At 41.6% G+C, this 27,017-nt stretch overlaps 2 protein-coding genes across 4 annotated transcripts in view; one reads left to right on the top strand and one right to left on the bottom strand.

Moving 5' to 3' along the window:
- Positions 1-27,017, bottom strand: part of CENPP (centromere protein P) — a 353,315-nt gene that overhangs the window by 157,614 nt on the left and 168,684 nt on the right. The gene's annotated exons all lie outside the window — the stretch shown is intronic.
- The window catches only part of ASPN (asporin), a 38,764-nt gene that overhangs the window by 7,208 nt on the left and 4,539 nt on the right, over positions 1-27,017 (top strand). Inside the window, exons 2-7 of the mRNA XM_026656693.2 lie at positions 4,714-4,975; positions 8,235-8,347; positions 15,957-16,170; positions 17,406-17,516; positions 19,116-19,209; positions 21,859-21,997. Coding sequence (XP_026512478.1) covers positions 4,738-4,975; positions 8,235-8,347; positions 15,957-16,170; positions 17,406-17,516; positions 19,116-19,209; positions 21,859-21,997 — 909 coding nt within the window. The 5' untranslated portion in view covers positions 4,714-4,737. The remainder of the gene's footprint in view (positions 1-4,713; positions 4,976-8,234; positions 8,348-15,956; positions 16,171-17,405; positions 17,517-19,115; positions 19,210-21,858; positions 21,998-27,017) is intronic.

Here is a 27,017-nt window from a genome sequence, read left to right as displayed (position 1 = left end):
GTTTGTTGATGTAAAACATGACCATTGTGTTGTCTGTGAAGACTGCGACACAATGGCCCTGAAGGTGTTTGCAGAACACCTGACATGCCAGGCGTACTGCTCTCAGTTCCCATACGTTGATGTGTAGAGATATCTCTTGTGTGGACCAAAGGCCCTGTGTGTGAAGGTCCGCGAGGTGTGTGCCCCACCCCAGAGATGATGCGTCTGTGGTTAGGACCAGGGAGGGCTGCGGGGCATGGAATGGCATCCCTTTACATACCGAGGTGGGGTTCAGCCACCAGTTCAGGGAGTTTAAGACTTCCAGCGGTACTGTGACCACTGTGCCTATGCTGTCCCGGTCTGGGCAGTATACAGTTGAGAGCCAGGCCTGAAGTGGATGGAGGCGCAGTCTGGCGTGTCTGGTCACAAAGATACAAGATGCCATGTGACCCAGTAGACCGAGGCACGTGCGTGCTGTCGAGGTCGGGAAGCTTCGGAGGCCCTGGATGATGGTCGCCATGGACTGGATGCGGGCCTGCGGTAGGCACGCCCGGGCGAGATTTGAATCCAGGACTGCTCCGATGAAGTCTATTCTTTGGGTCAGCTGCAAAGTGGACTTTTCGACATTGAGCAGCACGCCCAGCTGTCTGAACAAGCTCATGGTGAATCGAACATGAGATTGCACCTGGAGCTCAGAGCAGCCCCAAATGAGCCAGTCGTCGAGGTACGGAAACACTTGGATCCGATGTCGACAGAGCGAGGCAGCTATGACAGCCATACACTTTGTAAATACCCTTGGTGCCGTGGATAGGCCGAAGGGGAGGACGGTAAACTGGAAGTGTCATTGATTGACCACAAAGCGAAGGAAGTGCCTGTGAGGTAGGTAGATCGCTATGTGGAAGTACGCGTCCTTCATGTCGAGGGCAGCGTACCAGTCTCTAGGATCCAGGGAAGGAATAATGGTCCCCAAGGAAACCATGCGGAACTTCAACTTTACCATGAATTTGTTGAGTTCGCGTAGGTCCAGAATGGGCCGTAGCCCACCTTTTGCCTTGGGGATTAGGAAGTAGTGGGAGTAAAACCCCCTGCCCCTCAGTTCCCTTGGAACTTCCTCTATAGCTCCGATAGCCAGGAGCATCTGCACCTCCTGTGGAAGGAGTTGCTCGTGAGAGGGGTCCCTGAAGAGGGACGGGGAGGGAGGATGGGAAGGGGGGGACAAAACAAATTGAAGTCGGTATCCACTTTCCACCATGCGTAGGACCCAGCGGTCTGACGTTATGCGGGACCACGCAGAGAGGAAATAGGAGAGGCAGTTGGTAAAAGGTGGGACAGGAACCGGAAAGGAGACTGGTGCTCCGCCCTCGGGCGCACCTTCAAAAGTTTTGCTTGGGCCCCACCGATGGTTTGGGGGGGCCCTGGTTCTGGCCGGTCTGAGGACCAGATTGCCTCCTCCTACCACCGCAGCTGCGTCTTCTGGAGAAGTCCTGTCTCGGCCGGGGGTTAGGGTAGGTGCGCTGCGGTTGGGGTCGGAAGGGCCTACTGGGCCCACCCAATGAGCGCATGATATGCATGCCCAATGAGCGCATGATGGCCCGGTTGTCCTTCAGACTCTGGAGTCAGTTTTGTCTGAAAATAGCCCCTGGCCATCAAAAGGCAGGTCCTGAATTGTTTGCTGCAACTCCGGTGGAAGACCGGACACCTGCAGCCACGAGATGTGGCGCATAGCTACGCCCGAGGCTATAGTCCTAGCCGCCGAGTCTGCCGCATCTATTGAGGCCTGCAAGGATGTCCTGGCTACTTTCTTGCCCTCCTCCAGCAAGGCCCCAAACTCCTCACTGGACTCCTGAGGAACCAGCTCTTTAAACTTCCCCATCGAGTTCCAGGTATTATAGTTATACCGACTCAAGAGGGCCTGCTGGTTAGCCACCCTGAGTTGTAGGCCACCAGTCGAATAGATCTTGCACCCGAATAGATCCAGGCATCTAGCGTCCTTGGATTTAGGCACGGGAGCTTGTTGACCATGTCTTTCCCTCTCATTAACAGACTGTACAACGAGGGAGCACGGTTGGGGGTGAATGTACAAGTACTCGTAGTCTTTGGAGGGGATCAAGTACTTCCTCTCCACCCCCTTGGCAGTGGGAGGAATAGACGCCGGAGACTGCCAGATTGTATTGGCATTAGCCTGGATGGTCCGAATAAACGGCAAGGCTATATGTGTGGGGGCATCAGCAGATAAAATGTCCACCACCGGATGTCGACCTCCACCACCTCCTCCACCTGGAGGTTCATGTTTTGTGCCACCCTACGAAGCAAGTCTTGGTGCGCACAGAGGTCTATAGGTGGTGGGCCAGAGGAGGACATGCCCACCACCGCCTCGTCAGGTGAGGATGAGGAGGATACGCCCGGGACTAATGGGTCCTGGGGCAAGTCCTGCTGGGGGGGGGGTCCGGCTGCCCTAGGTCCTCCATGCTAGGGGCATGGGCCTGAGCTGCGGGTAGGGCCATCGCCTCCGAGCCCCCTAGGGGGGGCGACTGACAGTGGCCTCTGGGACCCGGGGTTCCGAGTGGGCAGAACAAGAAGCTCCCAATGGGACACCTTGGGCTTGATGGTATGCCCAAGGGGTCCAAAAGGACCATTGTGGGGGTCCCTGAGCAGGATCCTGACCCTCGTCGTGCCATTGGCTAGCTCCGTCCGCGTCTTGGTCATGGACGCGGTAGCCACTCTCCGCTTGGGACGACCTCGAGTTGGGTAGGGAAGGCCAAGGTGGCGCCGATCGCTCATGCTGCGTAGCACTGTCATGCATTGTTGGCCCGCGCCGCGGAGATGGAGAGCGGTACAGTGGTCTCGAGCGGTACCGGGACCTGGACCGACAGTCATATCGGTGCTGGGAGGCAGATCTGGACCTCGAAGAAAATCTACGGGTGGAGTGGCGCTGGGAACAACTCCAAGGAGACCGGCACCGGGATCGGTGCCGGGAGCTGGACCAGTACCGGGAAGGAGATCTTGAGGTGGAGCGGCACCGTGAGTACGACTGGCACCGAGATGGTGATCGGTGCCAGGACTGCGAGCGGTGCCGTGGCGGAGACGAGCGCCTGGATAGGGACAGTGACCTGGACCAGGACCGAGATCAGTGCCGACCCTTCTCACTCTGCGATGGAGGGCGCATCATGGAGAGCTTGCCTATCGATGGAACAGCCCACACCGGCGGTACTGAAGGTTGTGACGGTCCCGGCTCAGTGAGCGCGATCAGGTCGTGAGAAGTGGAGAAAGTCTCTGGGGTGGAAGGCAGGCCGAGCTCAACCACGGTGCGCACCGGGGAGCTTATGTGCACCGGACTCGATGGCGCCAGAGTTGGAGCCTTTGCAGGGCGGCACGGGACGCTGCTCCAAGGGGGGTATCGGCGGTGCCGGCAACTGTACAGGAGCAGCAGGTTGCTTGTGCTGCTTCTTGGTTCCTGGAGACAGCGAGCGGTGCCACGCTGGTAGCGGTGCCGGAGATGTCCGGTGTCGGGAGTCTTTGCCGGTGCCGGGTCGATCCGGCACCGGAGGCGTGCTTCGGACCGACGGCGCTGGGCCGAGGATGCCCGGCTAGGTGCTGCTTCCATGAGGAGCTGCTTCAAATGAAAGTCCCGCTCCTTTTTTGTCCGAGGCTTGAATGCCTTACAAATGTGGCACTTATCTGGTTGATGGGATTCCTCCAGGCACTTCAGACAAGAGTCGTGGGGGTCTCCCGTAGGCATCGGCTTGAGGCAGGCCGAGCAGGGTTTGAAACCCGGAGACCTAGGCATGGACCCGGGTACTGGGAAGGAGGAAAGGGGAGAAGCCCCTTACCTCCAATTACTATATACAGTAACTACCAAAACTACTATTAACTATAACTAGAAACTAATAACAACTATACTATAACTACTATCTACAGGTATAAACGAGCAAAGAGCTAGGGAAGTGGAGATCAGCTATGCCACGCTCCACAGTTCCAACGACCGTCATGGGCGGTAAGAAGGAACTGAGGGGGCTCTGGGTCGGCAGGGGCATATATCCGGCGCCATAAGGGCGCCTCTCCAGGGGGCGCCTCAGCCGACCCACTGAGTGTTGCTAGGGTAAAAATCTTCCAATGATCGTGCACGCGGCGCACGCACACCTAATTGGAATCGATATGAGCAAGCACTCAAAGAAGAATCTTTAGATCTGAATACCTAAGACAAGAGGCAAGTTGATCCTGAGTTTGAGAACTTACAACTGTAGATTCCCTCCCCCCCCCCAATTTGAGCACATGATCAGAGAATGTTCTGATGGATGCATTTTATACCTATTATAAATATTTCCCATCCCTCTAAATGCAATAGGAACAGTAAATCTGTTTAAAATATACTGCATTTTAATGCTAACAGCCATCAGATGATTAATAAACTGGGATCATATCCTAAAAACTTGTAACAAGTTTTGCTACAAAACTCACATACAACATGTGTCTCATAAGTCTAGAGCCCACTGTACTACACTCAAACCCTATTTCAGTGCATTATCAAGTGACCTTTTAATTGAGCTCAATAAACTCCTTCACTGTTGCATAAGCATCAACTATTCTGCAACTTCATTCTTATTCTTTGTAAGAATCATTTTTGGCTATGGCCAAAGAGTGTTACAAGAGATTAATTAAACTAGAAGTATGAAGAAGTTATTTGCAGTTCTACATTCTCTAACTTTGGCTATATTTTGTTCTTTCCCCCCCCAGATTAGTTATTCTCCGTGAGAAGACATGAAAGAATATATGTTGCTTCTCTTCTTGGGTTTGTGCTCTGCTAAACATTTCATTGGCCTTTCACACTTTACATTAAAGCATATGATGCTGCAAGATATGGAAGATGAAAATGACGATGATAACTCTTTATTTCCAACTAGAAGACCAATTCCTCCACAAGTTCCTTTTGATATATTTCCAGTATGTCCCTTTGGATGTCAGTGTTATATGAGAGTTGTCCACTGCTCTGACCTTGGTAAGAATAAATCTGCATGTCTGTTTATCATGGGAATTATTCTTTGGAAAATTTTTAAAGAACGTGAATTCTGCACTTCCATGAATTATGAACTTATGAAACAAATCATGTTTTGAGGGATAAAGTAGTATTCATTTTCAAGGAGACTAATTTTTTATTACTAGATTGTTTCAGTCAGATTTCCAAAGGATATCATCTATGAAATTCTCTCCCTGAGGCCTTGTCTACACACACAGCTTATACCGATTTGTTCACACCAGTTTAGAAACTGATGTAATTAAAATCAGTGCACCCTCCTTGTGTGAGGGTTGACTTGTATCAATGTAGTTGAAGTTGGTAAGCAATTTAGACTACATAAAACTCGTTTCCTTAATTATAAAATGTTATTTTATTTAGACAAAGATTTGCTTTCCCATCTGTAAACAAGATTATTTCAATCCAACGATGAGAGAATAATGCCCACAAAACATAAGAACTCTTATGTTCCTAAAATTTTCAGAGACACACATTCTGCCTTCACATATTTCCTTTATTTCAATTGAAATTGTGCCAAAGTATATGAGGACAGAATATGACCTGTATCAAATGTTCAATGTCTTGTATTTGTATTAGACAAGTCCCTACTCCTCTCTCCCGTAAAAGTTTATATCTAAAAAGTATTTGATTTGCGGAGCGGTAGATCACATGACAACAGAAAAGGATGACAAGAGACAAAGAAGCCACAAATCAGCCACAAGGAAATTATAATGCAAGAGCATGGAAAGAATATCATTTTTTTGTTTAGGTTAAGACTGAATAGCATAACCATAATGATGACATTTTGACCAAAGGAAAATATGTTAATAACACTGTAGGATTCATAGATATATAATATAGTACATAAGGATCACAGTCTCTAAAATTAATGACCACAGTCTCTATCTGTGTAAGTCTTTGTTGTTAGGATTTACATAATTCAAGGATGCCAATGGGTTGTTTTAACCTGAGTTTATAACAAAATTGGGCATTCTTAAAGAAAAAGGTTTTTCTTTTAAATCCCCCCTCCACTGACTCCTTTTCCTCTCCCGTGTTACCCTCACCCCTCTATCATTTCCACCAGCTCTGCCTACTCTTCCGCTTTCCATCCTGATCTGCCCACTCCTCCTGCCAACACAAATCCTCCCACATCCGAATCCCTCTCCTTATCTCTGGTGACATTTGCCTCACTCATGGACCTCCCTCCATTCTCACCCTCTCCACCTCCTACACCCATCTCTGCCATGACATCTGCTCTTCTCATGCCACAATTCTCAACCTATTTTTACGGATGTTTTCCTCATTATCTGAACAAAATAAACAACTTTTGCAATCTGTATCAGGGTAATTGTGGTTGGGGGCCCTGTTACAGGTTGCAAAACTGTTTTATTAAATTCAAACATTTAGAAAAGATCCATAAAACAGATTTTATATTTAAAATAATTATACATTTGTCAATTATGGCACATGTCATTAAAAACAGGCCATTTGGAACCAGGTAGTAGGGAGAGCTCTTGTGGAATGCCACAACCTTTATTTCAGCCCTTTCCATATTAATTACACCTTCCTCCCCCAGAACAAGTACAGCTGTCTGGACTCTACCGTAGGACTGCTGTACCCTCTTCTTCCCCATTGCCTTCCTGAGGCCCTGGTCTGAACTCTCTCCTATCTGGAATCTCCTGTCAGTTCCTGCTTAGTTTCCCATCCTTCCCTGATAGGCCTTTCTCCAGACCCTGGATGGGAGGAAGTGGGGAGAGAGGAACAGAGGGTCCAGAGCTGCAAGCAATAGCCTTTGTCTCATATAATATATGTGCAATGGGATGGAGGCCAAACCAGGTCTGACAGTGAGCTTTCTACAGAGGATAAGATTATATTTCTTATTGCATGCTGTTGTTCTAAACTTACATTTTATGTTTAATAAAGAAGTATATATCGCTCAAGTTAATTTAAATTATTTTGGGATTCAAACTCAAGTTTAAAAAGACACAATTAGAAATACTCAGAATTTGCCTATTCATGACAGTTAGCAACCAAAGCTGAAGACAATAAGATCATTAACTGGAGCAGCAAAAAACAAAAACAAACCCTGAACTCAGGTATTTCCAAATACAAAAAATGGGACTGATCAGATTTTTAAATGTGTTCTTTTTTTAAATGATAAATCTAAACATCCAAGGTGAAATTCATTGCAATGCAGAAGGCCCATGAAAAATCCCTCCACACCCCACTTTACTTCTCCTCAATGTAACTTCCACTCTGTATTTAAAGTTATATCTACTAACTTTACTGACAAATAGTAGTTTTTACTCCTCTTAATTCTGAAGAACACAAAGTACTATGGAAGAACACACCAGATTCAATTCTACCTTATAAATCAATAGTTAGCAAAGAGAAATAAAGACCACTTTTGAATTTCAAATCAAAGGTAGAGATTACATACTAATCGTTTTTTAAAAATCAGATTTTGACTTGTAAACATAATATGGATCCACTGAATTATTGAATCCCGTGAAGCCACTTTATTGTAACTTTTCTAACCATAACCATTTAGTTTAACAAGCAAACAGGATGTGTACATTTTATTTTGAGTAACCCTAACAAACTATTTTTTACTGAAAGTAAAAATCAAGATAAATCTTGTTATTTTAAAATGTCCTGTATAGAAGGGTACCAGCATGGGAGTCAAGAGAGCTGGGCTCTATTCTAACTCAGTGTGACCTCTGTTTCACAGTTTATCCATGTGTGAAATGGAGAAAAAATCTTATCTGTTTTTCTAAAACACTTTGAGATCTATGAATTAGAAATGTGTTTAAGTATTATTGTTTACTTTTTGTTCTTTATGAAGCTTGGATATTGAAAATAGACTAGTCAGTTTAACTTTTTATTTTATACAGTCAGTTCCTACTCATTTTCACTTTCTGGTGCCTACACTTTAACAGGATGCTACAAACTTTTGGGAAAATGACAGATGAATTTTATTCTTTTAAAAAGAAACTGTTTCAATGGAATACTAAAAACAATGGAATTGTGGGCTGATGTTGAGCTTTGTATAAATATGAAACTTTTTTTTAAAAGCTAAAATTATAAGCTAAACTGACCTAACAACATATGTATTCAATGCACAGCTAAAAACCACATATTTACATTCTCATTGTATTGTCCTACTTAGCAGTTAATAGTTTACTGTATATCAACATAGTAGGTATTTATATATATATTTTTGTTTATCATTAACACTAAATAGGTTTGACTTCAATACCAAGCAATATTCCACCTGATACTCGCATGATAGACCTTCAAAACAACAAAATTAAAGAGGTCAAGGAAAATGATCTCAAAGGACTCACATCACTTTATGTAAGTTTGTTATTTTCTGATTCAGTCTTATTTAGGCAACTCAGAGATTTTATTTATTTATTTAAATTATGTCCTTCCTTCTACAATAATTTAGATGAATTAGAATAAAATATTTTGATGTCCTCAACTCTGGGTGCGTACACATTACAGACTGCAATCTTGTCAGTTTACATGGAGCTCACAACATCCAGACACATGCCATGGCCAGGGAAAATACATTTAAGCTGTTAAGTACCCAGAGAGAAATTTCTCTCAGCTTTAACTGACTATAAGACAAATTTCCCACTCTCCCCATCTAAGAACTGTAACCAACAGCCATAAACTTAATCCCACATGTGAAGCAGATGTCAGGGAGGAATTTTCAAAAGCACTCACCTAACTCTGCTTCCATTGAAGTGAATGGTAAAACTCCCATTAACTTCAAATGAAACAATGTAAGGCCAACACTGAGCTCCTTTGAAAATTCTGTCTGCCTTATTAATTCTTTAAGATATAGGCAAGCATACTAAATTAAAATAATATGAAAATGATTAAAAATTATGATGAGAAAATGACACTTTAAAACTAGAATATATCAATATGACAGGATTGTATCTGATACTCCCTTCCAGCAGTGCAAGCAAAATAGGATGGGCTGGGGTGACTGGGAGGTCTAGATCAGGAAAATCTGTTATAAACAACTATCGTAAACAAAAATAAAAATCACATGCTTTTTGCAAAATCCCTCCTATCTCACAAATATTTGAGATTTTTTCCCCATATCTTCTATCTCCTCACAGATCATGCAGCATATCTTGGTTTCTTTAATAGTCTCTTAATTCAGTTTTTAGATGTAACAGACAGCCACCATACACAAAAAGAAAAGAAAAGAACAAATCCACACCTCAAGTCAAAATAAAAGTCAAGTCAAGTCAAAGTCAACTGACCAACATAGAGTACCTTAAAAAGAGACCCCCCCCAATTTCATGGTAATAAATACAGGATAGATAGGTTTGACTGATGGAAAAAATCCTTTCCAACAGCACTTGGTCTCTCAACAACAAATAAAAGTTTAGCGAATCTAATTTACTTCACAGTCTATCAGTAGAGCTTTTACTTATTGTGGATTCATTGGTAGTAGAGAAAATAGGTATTATACAACCTTAGTGGTTGCCACACTTAGTGTCTACTTGTGAAATGCCTTGCATCCAGACACAAAAATGTAATCAGTATGAACTTTACAGGAAGTTAACGAAGAACACACTATTTTTTTATTTAAGTGAACACTAACTGATACTAACCTCCAGTGTCAGAACACAGAGATAAATCAGGAGACATTACTAAGGCTGCGAGTCTGTCACAGAGGTCACAGAAGTCATGGATTCCATGACTTTCTGGGACCTCCGCAGCTGCAGCTGCCGGTGTGGCTGACCCCAGGGCTGCCCAAGCAGCTGCTGGGGCAGATCCCAGGGTGAGACGTCCAGGAGGCTGCTAGGGAGGCCCCGGGGCTGGCTGCTGGAGCAAACCCTGAGGCCAGCTGCCCCAGCTGCTGCTGGGGCAGCTGCACTGACCGCTGCTGGAGCAGCCCCAGGGCTGCCCAAACAGTGACCAGTGCCACTGGCCCCGGGAGCTGCTGGAGCAGCAGTGGTCCCTGACCGCCCCCACCCCCTGCCACCAAAGCAGGGGCTAGCCGTCAGTCCCCAGGGGCCCTAGGAACTGCTAAGTTTTTGTCAGGGATATTTATAGTAAAAGTCATGGACAGGTCACGGGCTGTGAATATTTGTTTATTGCCCGTGACCTGTCCATGACTTTTACTAAAAATCCCCATGACTAAATCTTAGCCTTACTAATCACCTTAGCCTTACTAAACATCTCTAGTTGTGCACTAGTTGAAAGCTCATAATCTCTTGATAATAAAGAAGATTTGGTTTTTCAGGTCAGTTCACGTGAGACCATTTAGCAAGACCTACAGAGTTCTTATTGAGAACAAAGTTTGTTTTCTTCATGCCACTTGTCAGAGCACTAGTTTCTTTAGCAAAGCCACAAATGGCAGCAAATGATACTTTAAAAGCAGAATTTCCTACCAAATCCCTCAATCTATTTCCTTATTTTGACGGGGAAAAGATCAAGTCTGATTTTCTCATAATTACTATGAAGTGACAATCTGACATTCTGTACCTTGGGGGAGTGCCTTGTAACCCCTATATCCCTCATTTATATATAATTGTGATCTTGCATATAAAGCAGGCCATGTGAGGTATCATGAGAAAGGTTATGATCTTCTGAAAGTCATTTTTCTATCCATATATGTGTATCATCAATGCATATGAAATTATAAGAATTGTGTTATATGGTTATCACTAAAACATGCTGTAAGTTGGGGAATCAGACAGATATTAGCTCCCCAGAGAAGGCAGCAAGGAAAGTAATCAATGCACGGGCAGGGTGTCAAACAACCCATCAACAACCATTGTCCAACAAGGGAGCTACAATGCAATGACTCACCTGCATGAGGCCACACAGTGGGAATTGCTCAACCTTGCCTGGAGACTAAACAATGCCCACCAGACATGCCTATAATTGTATTCCCCAAGCACATAGGACTGAGGGTATAAACAGGGCCCCCGTGCTTGGCCTTTTTCCTGCCCCCACCTATGCTGCAAGCAACCAAGACACTCAGAAGAAGACTGAAGACTCCAGCAGGAGGCTGGCCCAGGTTTAAGGGACAAACCTGTATATTAAGGACTGCAATATCCAGTGGGGTGAAAAAAAACTGCTTCATCTCAATGTTGTCCAGTCTAATAGGGTTGAGAGTTTAGACTGCGTGCTTGTATTTTATTTTATTTTGGTAACTGACTCTGACTTTTTGCCTCTCACTTATAATCACTTAAAATCTAAGTTTTGTAGTCAATAAATTTATTTAACTGTTTATCTTTACCAAGGAGTTTGCCTGAAGTGTTTGGTAATCTGCTCAAGTTTGCAGAGGCTAGTGTATATCCACTTTCCATTGATGAAGTGGTGAACCAATTAATAAATGTGCACTGCTCATATTGAGATGGTATATTCCTGAGGTACAGTGCTGGGAGCTGGGGGACACTAAACTGGGAGGAGTGGTAGATACGCTGAAGGGTAGGGATAGGATACAGAGGGACCTAGACAAATTAGAGGATTGGGCCAAAAGAAACCTGATGAGGTTCAACAAGGACAAGTGCAGAGTCCTGCACTTAGGACGGAAGAATCCCATGCACTGTTACAGACTAGGGACCGAATGGCTAGGAAGCAGTTCTGCAGAAAAGGACCTAGGGGTTACAGTGGACGAGAAGCTGGATATGAGTCAACAGTGTGCTCTTGTTGCCAAGAAGGCTAACTGCATTTTGGACTGTATAAGTAGGGGCATTGCCAGCAGATCGAGGGACGTGATCATTCCCCTCTATTCGACATTGGTAAGGCCTCATCTGGAGTACTGTGTCCAGTTTTGGGCCCAACACTACAAGAAGGATGTGGAAAAATTGGAAAGAGTCCAGCGGAGGGCAACAAAAATGATTAGGGGTCTGGAGCACATGACTTATGAGGAGAGGCTGAGGGAACTGGGATTGTTTAAGTCTGCAGAAGAGAAGAATGAGGGGGGATTTGATAGCTGCTTTCAACTACCTGAAAGGGGGTTCCGAAGAGGATGGATCTAGACTGTTCTCAGTGATACCTGATGACAGAACAAGGAGTAATGGTCTCAAGTTGCAGTGGGGGAGGTTTAGGTTGGATATTAGGAAAAACTTTTTCACTAGGAGGGTGGTGAAGCACTGGAATGGGTTACCTAGGGAGGTGGTGGAATCTCCTTCCTTAGAGGTTTTTAAGGTCAGGCTTGACAAAGCCCTGGCTGGGATGATTTAGTTGGGAATTGGTCCTGCTTTGAGCAGGGGGTTGGACTAGATGACCTCCTGAGGTCCCTTCCAACCCTGATATTCTATGATTCGGCTCTGGTGCCTTTCTCTGTGTGATTCATGAGTGGCTCTGGGAGCATTCATGCAATCTAGCTGGGTGTGGGTCTCCACATGTGGTTTCACAGAGTGATTACAGCACCTGGAGGGGTTTAATGCTGGTCACTAGCAAGGCATTGTGAGAGACAGCCCAGGCTAGAGAGAGTTAAGGGGGCACAGCCATCCCACAGTCCCAGGCTGCACCCCGGGGATCCCGTCACAGACAGTAACAACATTTCATCAGTACTCTCTGAAGCAGTGGAAAGTAGAAACATCAACAGTCAAGACACTGAAATATAGAAGTATAATCTGACATGCAAAATAATCTCAAGTAACACAATGTATTGATCATACTCTGTCACATGGCAGGCCCTCAACTAGTGAGGCAATGATTTCTAGAAGAGCACAGAGAAAGCAAGATTAAGCGACCTGTCCAAAGGAGGGATATTTTGTTTAAATGAACAGAAAAATAATTTTAAGTACATCAGAGTTCAAAGATAATGGAAAGTAAGACAAATGAAATGTTTTTGTTGTTATATACAATTTACTCATTCCTTTTAATTCTGGCTGGGCAGATTTTCATTAATAAACCATTTTGAATACATCAACCTCCTCTCCGGGAGCAGTACTGAGACAGAGACAATTAGAAGTCTTGAAAAGGACTGAGATCATGACAGTGGGGAGAAAATATTTTATTCCTCCTCTTTACCATAATTCCTAATTTTCCCATATTATACCTCATACAACTTATTTACTTGCTCTTTTTTCAGTTCTTGCAAGGTGCTGAGCACATTCAACATCCTTTGACTAAAACATGAGTAGAGGACTCTCAGTACACCACAAGATTTAACCTTCAAATCTCTATAACATACTGCCTATTTCCCTCTTTGTTTGACTTTCCACAATACGCCCACCCTCCTTTCTCCACATTCACCAAGGGCACTTTTTGTCTCCCACAATAATCATGGGGAATTGAAAGTTGGTGTTGAACGATAGCAATTTAAGTTGGGATATTTGTTTTATAAAAAATGAAAAATTAACATAAAAGAACAAAACAAATCAAGATGGAGACAGTCTGCCAGTCCAAGATGTGGGCGCAGCACTTTTTGATGCCAATTGGAAAACAAATCTAACTCTTTCCTCATTACTTGGCCTTCCCAACTATATTTAGCTGTACTGGCTTATGGTCTTCAAAAATGTGACTACAGCATCACTGGTATGTTATGTTTGAAACAATGAATATAGAAAAAAGCAGAAATCATACAATTTATCCCCATCAGTAGACATGTCATTTTGCTTACTACACTAAACAATAAACAATCAGCAAAAGGAGCAAAATATTTATTGCACAGCTTGCTTTAACAATCATGAGAATATGAGATTAGCTTCTCTCTCACAATCACTCACCTTTGGTGCGTCCCAAGAGCACTTTTCTCTTACTTCTTGTGGAAGCTTCAAGTTCTAGGTACATTTTTTGAGTAATTCAATTTTTATGGATTTTATGATTAAGTAAAACATACAACATGCAAGATGTTTTTAAACAAAAGCTATTTGAAATATGCACTTATGCATTCAATTATTAGTAAATAAGTTCTCATTTCCAAGTTTGTTAAATTAGAAACCAGGAACTCTTTAATGACCTGAAAATCAAAAAGGAATCCTACAAAAAGTGGAAGCATGGACAAATTGCTAAGGATGAGTACAAAAGAATAGTGCAAGCATGTAGGGACAAAATCAGAAAGGCTAAGGCACAAAATGAATTACACCAAGCAAGGGACATAAAAGGCAATAAGAAGACATTATTTAAATACATTAGGAGCAAGGAAAATGTAGGTCATCCTCTGCCTCAGCAGGGAAGGAGAGCTAATAACAGATGACATCAAAAAGGCTAAGATGTTTAGTACCTACTTTGCTTCAGTCTTCACTAAAAAGGTTAATAATGACCAAACACTTAACATAGTTTATATTAATATCCAGGAGAAAGGAACACAAGACAAAATAGGGAAGGAACAAGTTAAAGCATATTTAGATAAGTTAGATGTATTCGAGTCATCAGGTCTTGATGAAATTCATCCTAGGGTACTTAAGGAACTAGCTGAAGCAATTTTGGAACACTTAGCAATTATCTTCAAGAACACATGGAGACAGGTGAGGTCTCAAAGGACTGGAGAAGGGCAAACATAGTATCTGTCTTTAAAAAGGGAAACAAAGAGGACCAGCGGAATTATAGACCACTCAACCTAATTTGAATACTTGGAAGGATATTGGAACAAATCATTAAACAATCAATTTGTAAGCACCTAGTAGATAGTAGGGTTATAAGGAATAGCCAGTGTGGATCTCTCAAGAACAAATTATACCAAACCAACATAGTTTACTTTTTTGACAGGGTTACTGGCCTAGTAGATGTGGGAAGCTGTAGCTGTGATATATTTTGATTTTAGTAAGGCTTTGGACACACGTGACATTCTCATAAACAAGCTAGGGATATGTGGTCTATAATTACTATAAAGGGGTGCACAACTGGTTGAAAGACCAAATTCAAAGTTCTCAGTGGTTCACTGTCAAACTAGATGGACACATCTAGTCCACCTATGATCTGTCCTGTGTCTTGTTCTAGTCAATATTTTCACTAATGACTTGGATAATGGATTGGAGAGTATGCTATAAAAATCTGTGGATGACATCAAGCTGAGAGGGGTTGCAAGCACTTTGGAAGACAGGATTAGAATTCAAAACAACCTTGACAAATTAGATGATGGTCTGAAATCAACAAAATGAAATTCAATAAGGCAAGTGCAAAGTATTACACGTAGGAAGGAAAAATCAAATGCACAACTACAAAATGGGGAATAACTGTCTAGGAAAGGATAGGGGGATTATAGTAGGATCACAAGTTTAATGCGAGTCAACAGCGTGATGCAGTTGCAAAAAAGGCTAATATTCTGGGGTATACCAATAGGAGGGTTGCATCTAAATCATGGGAGTTAATTGTCCCGCTCTACTCAGCACTGGTGAGACCTCAGTTGGAGTATTGTGTCCCATTCTGGGCACCACACTTTCAGAAAGAAGTGGATAAACTGGAGAGAGTCCAGAGAAGAGCAACAAAAATGATAAGAGGTTTAGAAAACCTGACTATGAGGAAAGGTTAAAAAACGACATGTTTAGCCTGGGGGAAAGACGACTAGGGCAGGGACTGATAATCTTCAAATACATTAAGGTCTGCTATAAAGAGACTGGTAAAAGGATGATGATCAATTGGTCTCCTTGTTAACCCAAAGGTAGGACAAGAAATAATGGGCTTAATCTTCAGCAAGGGAGATTTATGTTAGATATTAAAAAAAAACTTTCTAATGGCAAGGGTAGATAAGCTTGGAATAGGCTTTCAAGGGAGGTTGTGTAATCCCAGTCATTGGAGGTTTTTAAGAACAGGTTGGGCAAACACCTGACAGTGATGCTCTAGGTATACTTGGTCCTGCATCAGTGCAGGAGGCTGGAAGCCTCTCAAGGTGCCTTCCAGCCCTACATTTCTACTACTCCATAAAATAATATGTAATTACTAAAAATATTTACCAATCTCCTCACAAATGCATGATTATATATTGGATTTTTACTGGATTTTAATACTGTTTTCTTACTTTTCACATTTTTCTTAGGCACTGGCTTTGAACAACAACAAAATATCTAAGATCCACCCAAAAGCCTTTCAATCAACAAAGAAGTTGCGACGATTGTACTTGTCCCATAACCAGCTAACTGAGATCCCAGCAAATCTGCCAAAATATTTAGCAGAGCTACGGATTCATGATAATAAGGTTAAGAAAGTACAAAAGGAAGCATTTCAAGGAATGAAGGCTTTACATGTTTTGGGTAAGTCCATTTTATTGGAACAGTATTAAAATGACTGCATGTCACCAGTTGACAAGAGTATTTCAGGATTGCATTAAGCAATATGGCGAACGTGCTAGTAAATACAGTACAGACATCATAGCTATTCTACACACACAACTCCAAGAGCATGAGAGTTCTATACAGAATGTCTGCATAATTGGGTCCTAAATCACTATGGAAATATTATAGAAGTTTTATTAGCTTTTTTAATAAAATGTTATTTTGCCAATTTTACTAACACAAGTTGGTGAAAATTCTAAACTGCTACATGTTCTTGAAAAACAGCTAAATTCAGAAAGAAATTCCTCTACATCCAAATATTAATGGTCTTGTGAGGCAGCTGGCCAAAACCTTGGGTTCAGCTACAACCGCAAATGAGTAGGCTCCCTCACAGCTCAGCTTCTTTACTTATTCTTTCTATGAAGGTTGATCACTGAATTTGAGACGTCACATTTCATGGACAACTGATTATGATGCCATGGATTTCACCGCAGGAGAAAACAGAAAAGCTAACTCGGGGGGGGGGGGGGGAAGGGAAGGCTCAGATTAAAAAATGCAAATATACAGTTACTGGCAACTTTTGTTTCCTACATGTAGTTTCCGTTCAAATTTTCCTTATACAGAAGTTCCTCTTTAAAGCAAGATAACTATAGTGGGGGAAATTTGACACACCATCATCAATTAAACCATCTTTTATTTGCTTTACATAACTGAAATTCAGATCTACCTAACTGTACCTGCTAAGTGGGTCTGGTTTTGGTAACTTTGCAGGTCAAAACGTGCAATCCTTACTCAGGCAAAACTGTGAGAGACATGTACCTCTCCAAAGAGGCCAACAGGCAGCATCCAACTGCTCCTGCATAGCCAACAGGAGCCACTTCAAAATTCCAATTATAATCCATGGTCATAGTGAGGTTATTCCATGGAACTCTACACTGTTTTGCAATGTAGAATTCGGGGGCGGGGATTTGCCATTTAAAAAGAAGTATGCACAAACTGCATAATCCCAGGACAATCTCCTCTGAATTATAGCACAGAAATTTTAAAACTCAGTGATGTAAACCATACTTTTTTAAATCAAATTACCAAAACAGTCAGAATGATTACAAGTGAGGTGAAAGCAGAGTAGCTTTTAGTAAGCCCTGTATAATTAGACATACTGGAATTAACATGCAATGTGAATTAGTTTAATTATAAAATACTTGCTTTGGCAGAAATGAGCGCAAATCCTCTGGACAATGATGGAATAGAACCAGGTTCTTTTGAAGGCGTGACAGTCTATCACATCAGAATTGCAGAAGCTAAACTGACCTCAGTTCCCAAAGGTATGGGTTCTTTTTTCTAATAAGGATATGCCCGAATAATCTATAGGACTTTCAGATGTGTGCTATGTACAATAAGAATCTTCCCCCCACACCAATGTTCTCCTGAATAACCTGATTTCATACCTATTATTTTTCTTTGAATTTCTGTAGTACAACATTACAATATTCAAAATAATTATTTCTATCCAATGGGTTCTAAATTTGTTCCTCTCTCTCCACTCCATCACAAGTAGCTGCCCATCCTTCCCATCTGCCTTTTTCATCCTTGGCATGCTGTTACTGAGCACTGGTAGACACTCTCTCTTGTTCTCAGTAGTTGAGGAGATTCACTTCTCCCACTGTCCCACTCTGTCCAGATGGTGTGTGACACCTTCATTAAGGTCAAGAAGCAGCAGAAACAGTAACAACAAACCAACAGCAAGGAGGGGCAATTCAGCCTAGCCCAGAGAACAAACTGGGCCAGGCCTCCCAACAAATTGCAACTCCCTCCTTTAACTTTCCTCTGGCAGCCTCTCCCAAACGCTTAAGAACCCATGCAGGTCTAAGAATACCTGGGAATTAGCCAGTGTCGTAACTGAAAACTGCCACAGATACTTAGTCAGTCAATCTGAAATAACAGTTATTTTCTTTTTTATTCCTCTTCCAAGTAACCTACATAATGATCAACTTTCCAAGTAATACTTCCTTTCCATTCAAATTTTAACCTATTTTTTTTGTTAATGCTTCTCAAGAAGTTGAAGCATTAAAAATTCAAGCTTTTGATTCCATATGGAGGACAATTACTGGATATGATTCCTCCTTGATCATGCCTCTTTGTGAGCACTTAACTTTTCAGATAGGCAAAACACAGAAACTCCTCCAAAACCACATGTCCTTGCTATATTGAGTTATGCCTAGGCTTATGATTATGAGTCAAATGTGATCTTGCATCCTTGTGCCTAATAAAACATTTAATCCGTGCTAGGCATGATTCTCCTCTGGTCTGAGAATCTGTAGATTATTCCCAAACCTGAACAGCAGCACAATCCAGTACCATCTATAGGCCTGATTCTTTCACTCTTATTTACAAGTAGATACATGGATTTCAGTGAGATTATTCATGGAGTAAAGTATTACTCAATATCAGTGAAGGTGGCAGAGTTTGACCATATAAACAAAAATCCAACAAGAATAATTAAAAAGAAAGCAGAAATCTAAAGATATTGGACACTATAATTAAAATACTAATAAAAATATCTAATCAATTTGCCAGAATATTTAACTAATCTAGAGTAAGATAAATATATTAATTTCTTTTAAAAACAGACGATGATAATTAGTCAAAGTCCATTTATTGTTGATTTCATTATAAAATTTCAAAGAGAAAAACAAATATTCAGGTCAACAATTCTTCTGAAAAACAAACCCTATCAATTTAAACTACAAATGAAGAAGTCTAGAAAAATCAAAAACAGAACATACATTTCTATTTTTTGATCCAGATAGCAAACCCAGCACCTTTCCAACCCTCCCCAAAATAAAAAGGGAGGAAGTTGTCGAGAATTTAATAAATATAAATATTTTAATCAATTAAATTACATTGATTTTTCTTCCCTTTAGGGCTACCATCCTCTTTACTAGAGCTTCATCTAGATGACAACAAAATTACTGCAGTTGAACTTGAGGATTTTATTCGGTACAAAGATCTTCAAAGGTAAAATGCAATATGTAGAATGATTCCTCCAAGAAGCACTACTTGGTGGAATGTCAAAATTTCCAGGATTTTCTACATCATTTTTGGGATAGGGTACGGTATAGTGAAATAGATTAAAACATAAATTTTGTAATTACATTAGAACAATGATGTCCAAACTGTGGCCTCTTTAATGTTACTGTTGAGGGAAAACACGATAGAAGAACATTTACATTTGCCACCTTTTGGAGTGCTGTATGGTACACCAGTCTTTGGGTACGTCTATACTTACCTCCGGGTCCGGCGGTAAGCAATCAATCTTCTGGAATCTATTTATCGCGTCTTGTCTAGACGCGATAAATCGATCCCGGATCGATCCCAGAAGTGCTCGCCGTCGACGCCGGTACTCCTGCTCCGCGAGAGGAGTACGCGGAGTCGACGGGGGAGCCTGCCTGCCACGTGTGGACCTGCGGTAAGTTCGAACTAAGATACTTCCACTTCAGCTACGTTATTCACGTAGCTGAAGTTGCGTATCTTAGTTCGAAGTGGGGGGTTAGTGTGGACCAGCCCTTTGTCTTGACAGAGTGCCTAGGAGCATGCCAGGAGATACCAGGTTCAAGCAAGTACTCTAAGTGCTTCAGGTGCTCAGACTCTAGAGCCTCTAAATACCTGGCTGGTTCATCTACTCCACCAACTAACTTCAAACCACCTCCTCCCAGATCCCCACATACCCTGCCTCCATGATCACTGCTCCCAACTGTCTCCTAACTGACACGATTATCTCCTCTGCTGGAAACCTATTGCCCTCCTGAGCAGTGTGGGGAAAAAGCAGCAGCAGATTCATCATATTGCTTTTTGCTGGCACATTTCTGCTCAGCAGATTCAACATAAATGTTTCCTGGTACTCTTTTCCCCTCTCAGAAGGGTGAGGGTAAGTGAAGAATAAAGCAGCCTCTGAGCTTCTGCTCCTTTAAGAGGTGGGGAGCAAGGTACTGAGAAAGTGGAGAGCTGGCTGGAGTCGTAGTTCTTCACAAGGGAGGAAAAGGGGAAAAAGCAGTATCTAGTACAGGAGGAACTAGGGCACCCAGCAGAAAGTGCATGGGAAAACGGCAGGCGAGTATAAGTAGGAGAGTTCCTCTCCAAGGCCCAGCTGGTACTCTGAAAAAGTGGCTGAGTAACTTTGAATTTAGAATTTGCTCTTAGAAACCTAAACTGGGAGCTGCCTGCAAGGCTTCCAATTCAGTGTAAGAAACTAGAATAGAGGGGAGTGAAGAGAGCTTTACATTGTCCTTCCCTTCCTCAATTTTGTCCCCATAACATTTTGAAACAATATTTTTAGCCCTGCAGCTTGTCACTGCCTGAGACTAAATTAAAGTGTGAGTGACAATTTATGTGAAGAGGAAATCTGAAAGTAGAAAATAAAAGTGAGGTACAGTAACTACTCCTGAGAATTTTGGGGATATGAAGAGTTACACTAAGCTGAAGATGATTAAATTTAGTTCTATAAAAATTTTAATTTTTCCTGATACTGTGTCTATATTATAACAATACAAAAATATTATTTTTCATTGTGCATAAACGTATTGATTGGGTATACTATTTGTTTAAATGTGACAGGTTTCAGAGTGGTAGCCATGTTAATCTGTCTCAGCAAAAAGAACGAGGAGTACTTGTGGCATCTTAGAGACTAACAAATTTATTTGGGCATAAGCTTTCGTGGGCTAAAACCCACTTCATCGGATGCATGCAGTGGAAAATACAGTAGGAAGATATATATACACAGGGAACATGAAAAAATGGGTGTTGCCATACCAACTCTAACAAGACTAATCAATTAAGGTGGGCTATTATCAGCAGGAGAAAAAAAACTTTTGTAGGGATAATCAGGATGGCCCATTTCAAACAGTTGACAAGAAGGTGTGAGTAACAGTAGGGGAAATAGTTTTTACTTTGTGTAATGACCCATCCACTCCCAGTCTTTATTCAAACCTAATTTAATGGTGTCCAGTTTGCAAATTAATTCCAATTCTGTAGTTTCTCATTGGAGTCTGTTTTTGAAGTTTTTTTGTTGGAGAATTGTGACTTTTAGGTCTGTAATTGAGTGACCAGGGAGGTTGAAGTGTTCTCCGACTGGTTTTTGAATGTTATAATTCTTGACGTCTGATTTGTGTCCATTTATTCTTTTGCGTAGAGACTGTCCGGTTTGGCCAATGTACATGGCAGAGGGGCATTGCTGGCACATGATGGCATATATCACCTTGGTAGATGTGCAGGTGAATGAGCCTCTAATGGTGTGGCCCATGTGATTAGGTCCTATGATGGTGTCCATGTAAAGAGTATGGTTTATTTATACAAATATTGCGGATTTTTTGTTTTGTTTTAATGTTTGCTCCTGATAGAATAACTATTGCATACCAATTGAATAACTAATGTACAATTGACCAAATATTGCCCTTTAAGTGGAGCTAAATTGGGCAAATGTTCTGTTCCAGATTAGTTTCATAGACCAATGCTGATTTATTTTATAGCAAAATTAACATTTTTTCCTTTTCTGATTTTTAGTTTTTTCCTGTATACTCCTGTGTGCAAAACTTGATTGAAAAGGATGCTCAGCAATGCTGTTATAAATCACCATGCATCAGCAGTTAAGCTTTCTTGTTTTATTTCTAGGTTGGGACTGGGAAACAATAAAATCAAAGATGTGGAAAATGGAAGTTTTTCCAGTATACCAAATGTACGAGAAATACATCTAGAAAACAACAAACTGAAAAAGGTTCCTCCTGGACTACCTGATCTGAAATATCTGCAGGTAATATACCACTACAGATGGTTTTATTTTTGTTTTGTTATGCTGCTTAGGGAACATAATTACTTTAACAATTATGTATCTTGGATACTGTTCTTACAACAGATACTCCTGGGGGAATTCTGCGCATTTGCGGACATGCAGAATTCATTTGTCTCGCATCATTTTGTATTTTCCTGCATAAAAAACATTTTGCCTAAGTAATGCTGCAGTTCAGCCTTTTGCCCACCAGAGGCTTCCTTGGCGCCAGAACAGCCAGCTGCGTTCATGCTGGCTGTTCTAGTGCCACAGCGGCCTCTAGTGGGCAAAAGGCGAAACTGCAGCACTTCTTAGGCAAAATGTTTTTTATGCGGGAAAATACAAAATTCTATGCTCAGTGCTGCAGAATTCCCCTAGAACCCTGCCCGTGGAGCCAGGTTAGGACAGAGTGGGGCACACAGGGCTGCTCGGAGGTCACAGATGGGGTTCAGAATGGCTAGTGGGGGGGACAGATTGGAGCATGGGCTCAGGAGCTAATGGGGTGACAGCTTTGAGCCTGGGGACGGGGGCAGAACAGACCCATGGAGATGAGGGGTAAGGGGACGGGGAAGATGTACCTGACTGAATGGGAGAGGCTTGGGGTCAACCAGGGTCTGCATCAGGGAGGCTTCCCAACAACCTAACAATCCCACCCCCCTCCCACCCACACCCAACACCCTCCAGGTTCACTCCCAGGCTCCTTCTCTCCCGCTCAGCTCTTCCGTTACCTCTGACTGCCCCAAGCCTTTGCACTGTTTCTGACAGGTGCAGGAAATACAGTTCTGTATTGTAATTTAAATGAATTACACAAAGTTCTGTGTTAATATGCCTCGTAAGGAATCTATTTGTCAAAAAAAAAAATTACTAGAATCTTTTTTTTTGGGGGGTCTATATTGTTACAGAAAATACCTGCTGACAGATATTTTGAAATAAATTACCAAAATAATTGTAACTGGCATGATTATATTGTGTTATTTTGGCAAATAAAATATGCAGAATTTTGCAGAATTTTGAAATATTGTGTGCAGAATTTTTTTTTGGTGCCTATTTTTTAATTTTTTGGCCCAGAATTCCTCCACGAGTAAACAGAAAAATGGGAAAGAATATATGTGTTTGAAGGGATAACCAAATGCAAGTAGCAGAATCACTCAACATAAGCAATTCTTTGCAAAGAAAAAACAGCCCAAAAGGTATTTTGTGTGGTAAAGTAATATCTAAGACGACAATTGACCACTGGCCCACCAAAACAGGGCAAATAGTTAATAAGTAAATTTGTAACAGAGGCTTGTACACAGACACAGGCTGGGACTGAAATATTTTCATTCCCATGTTGAAAAACATTTATTTCCAAACCTACAAATTTATGAGATTACCTATTAAAATCAAGTTGAAACTGAAGTGTAGAGGGGGAAATCAAAGTGAAATGAATGATGCAGGTTTAAGGTTTGGAATTTAGGAACACGCCAAGGTTAGAACAGTAATCAGAATCCAAAATGCTTTCATATGCAATACAATATTGCATAAGTGGGAAGAGAAAAGCAAGATGGCAATCAGAATGATGTAACTTTAAGGTCTAATATTTCACAATCTGCCATGTCCATGACTTTATTCTACTGCAAAGCCAATAATCTAAGTTTACCAACAGTTTAGAGTATTTGTTTCTAGCCCTGATAGCTAGCAAGACATATTAAGGCTGTAAAATTATCACTAGCATTACTTCTTTTTTTTAAAGTATAGTAAATCAGATACCTCAGACTGCTGATTTTTTTTATTTCCCTTGTTAAGGCTGTGTGTTAAATTTAGGCCATGTTTACCAGAAACATGAACAAAAATAAAATCAGGAATGAGCCAAATCTGCTCATCAGGCAGAACAGTCAGAGCAGGGATCGGCAACCTTTGGCATGCGGCCCGCCAGGGTAAGCCCCCTGGTGGGCCGGGCCGGTTTGTTTACCTGCCGCGTCCGCAGGTTCAGCCGATCACAGCTCCCACTGGCCACGGTTTGCTGCTCCAGGCCAATGGGGGCTGTGGGAAGCGGCGGCCAGCACATTTAGTACAAATATTTGCACTGTAAAAGATAAACAAAAGAAATAGTATTTTTCAATTCACCTCAGACAACAGGGGTCGGCAACCTTTCAGAAGTGGTGTGCCGAGTCTTCATTTATTCACTCTAATTTAAGGTTTCACATGCCAGTAATACATTTTAATGTTTTTAGAAGGTCTCTTTCTATAAGTCTATAATAAACTATTGTTGTATGTAAAGTAAATAAGGTTTTTAAAATGTTTAAGAAGCTACATTAAAAATTAAATTAAAATGCAGAGCCCCACGGACCGGTGGCCAGGACCTGGGAATTGTGAGTGCCACTGAGAATCAGCTCGCGTGCCGCCTTCAGCCCACGTGCCATAGGTTGCCTACCCCTGTCATACAAGAATTGTAGTGCAATCTCTTTGTCGTGAAAATACAACTTACAAATGTAGATTTTTTTTACATAACTGCACTCAAAAACAAAACAACGTAAAACTTCAGAGCCTACAAGTCCACTCAGTCCTACTTCTTATTCAGCCAGTCGCTAAGACAAACAAGTTGGTTTACATTTACAGGAGATAATGCTGCCCTCTTCTTATTTACAGTGTTACCAGAAAGTGAGAACAGGCATTTGCATGGCACTTTTGTAGCCGGCATTGCAAGGTTTTTACTTGCCAGATATGCTAAACATTCATATGCCCCTTCATGCTTTGGCCACCATTCCAGAGGACATGCTTCCATGCTGATGAAGCTCATTAAAAAAAAACATTAACTAAATTTGTGACTGAAGTCCTTGGGGGAGAATTGTATGTCCCCCTTTCACTGCAAATTTCACAAAACGCAAAGACGGTACCAGTGTGAGATTTCTAAAGATAGCTAAATAATATAATAATAATATATGGAGATATACCTATCTCATAGAGCTGGAAGGGACCCTGAAAGGTCATCGAGTCCAGCCCCCTACCTTCACTAGCAGGACCACGTACTGATTTTTCCCCAGATCCCTAAGGGTCCCCCCTCAAGGATTGAACTCACAACCCTAGGTTTAGCAGGCCAATGCTCAAACGACTGAGCTATCCCTCCCCAGCACTTGACCCAAGATTTAAGAATCTGAAGTGACTTCCAAAATCTGAGAGGGACGAGGCGTGCAGCATGCTTTCAGAAGTCTTAAAAGAGCAACACTTCAATGCAGAAACTACAGAACCTGAACCACCAAAAAAGAAAATCAACTGCTGATGGCATCTGACTCATGATGATGAAAATGATCATGCGTCATTCTACTCTGCTTTGGATCATTATCGAGCAGAACCCATCATCAGCATGGACGCATGTCCCCTAGATGGTGGTTGAAGCATGAAGGGACATATGAATTTTTAGCGTATCTGGCATGTAAATATCTTGAAACGTCAGCTACAACAGTACCATGAGAACACCTGTTCTCACTTTAAGGTGACATTGTAAACAAGAAGCGGGCAGCATTATCTCCTGCAAATGTAAACAAACTTGTTTGTCTGAGCGATTGGCTGAACAATAAGTAGGACTGAGTGGACTTGCAGGCTCTAAAATTTTATATTGTTTTATTTTTGAATGCAGTTTTTTTGGACATAATTCTATCTTCATAAGTTCAACTTTCAGGATAAAGAGATTGCACTACAGTACTTGATTTGGTGAACTGAAAAAAACTATTTATTTTGGTTTTTTTACAGTGCAAATACTTGCAATCAAAAATAAATATAAAGTGAGCACTGTACACTTTGTATTCTGTGTTGTAATTGAAATCAATATATTTGAAAATGTAGAAAACATCCACAATATTTAAATAAATGGTATTCTGTTATTGTTTAACAATGTGATTAATCGCAACTAATTTTTTTAATCACTTAACAACCCTACTAAGTATGTTGAGCTCCTTGAGTTTATCACTTTAAAGCATGTTTTCTAATCCTTTAATCATGCTCCTGGGCTCTTCTCTGAACCCTCTTCAATTTATCAACATCCTTCCTGAATTGAGGACACCACAACTGGACACAGTATTTCAACAGTGGTAGCATTAGTGCCAAATATAGACGTAAAATAACCTCTCTACACCTACTCAAGATTCCCCTGCTTATACATCCAATAGCAGCATTATCCTGTTGGCCAGAGAGATGCACCGAGAGCTTATGTTCAGCTGATTACCTACCATGAACCCCAAATCTTTTCCAGAGTCATTGCTTCTCAGGATAGAGTCCCCCATTGTCTAAGCATGGCCTTCATTCTTTGTTCCTAGATGTATACATTTACATTTACCCATATTAAAACATATACTGTTTGCTTGCACCCAGCTTACCAGCAGCAAAGAGTCCTGTGGCACCTTATAGACTAACAGACGTATTGGAGCATGAGCTTTTGTGGGTGAATACCCACTTCGTCGGATGCATGTATTCACCCACAAAAGCTCATGCTCCAATACGTCTGTTAGTCTATAAGGTGCCACAGGACTCTTTGCTGCTTTTACAGATCCAGACTAACACGGCTACCCCTCTGATACTTGACACCAGCTTACCAGGTGATCCAGATTGTTCTGTATCGTTGACCTGTCCTCTTCATTATTTACCACTCTCCTGATTTTTGTTTCATTTGCCAACTATATCACTAATGATTTTGTTTTCTTCCAGGTCATTAATAAAAATGTTAAATAGAGTAAAGCCAAGAACCAATCCCTTCTGGACCCAACCAGAAAACACACCCATTCATTGACGATTCCCTGTTTACAAATACATTTTTGAAACAGTTAGCCAGCTTAACTGTTCATTTCCTGGTTTTCAAAATTTTGAGTGTCACTAAACTAAATGTTCTGGAAAGGAATAAGGTTAACTGTATGTTAAAGTTTTTGAAGGGTAGACTGATTTAAATCAAAGGAATTTAAATCACCAATTTTAATCATTTTTTTCTTTTTCTGAGGAAAGGTTTAACCTAATTGATTAACAACAATTAAAATAT

This window comes from Terrapene carolina, unplaced genomic scaffold (assembly GCF_002925995.2).
Source record: "Terrapene carolina triunguis isolate 2854851 unplaced genomic scaffold, T_m_triunguis-2.0 Scaffold232, whole genome shotgun sequence".
In the NCBI taxonomy this organism is placed as follows: domain Eukaryota; kingdom Metazoa; phylum Chordata; order Testudines; family Emydidae; genus Terrapene; species Terrapene triunguis.
The sequence above is the reverse complement of the archived record's forward strand: the minus strand, read 5'-3'. Positions and strand labels throughout refer to the sequence as shown.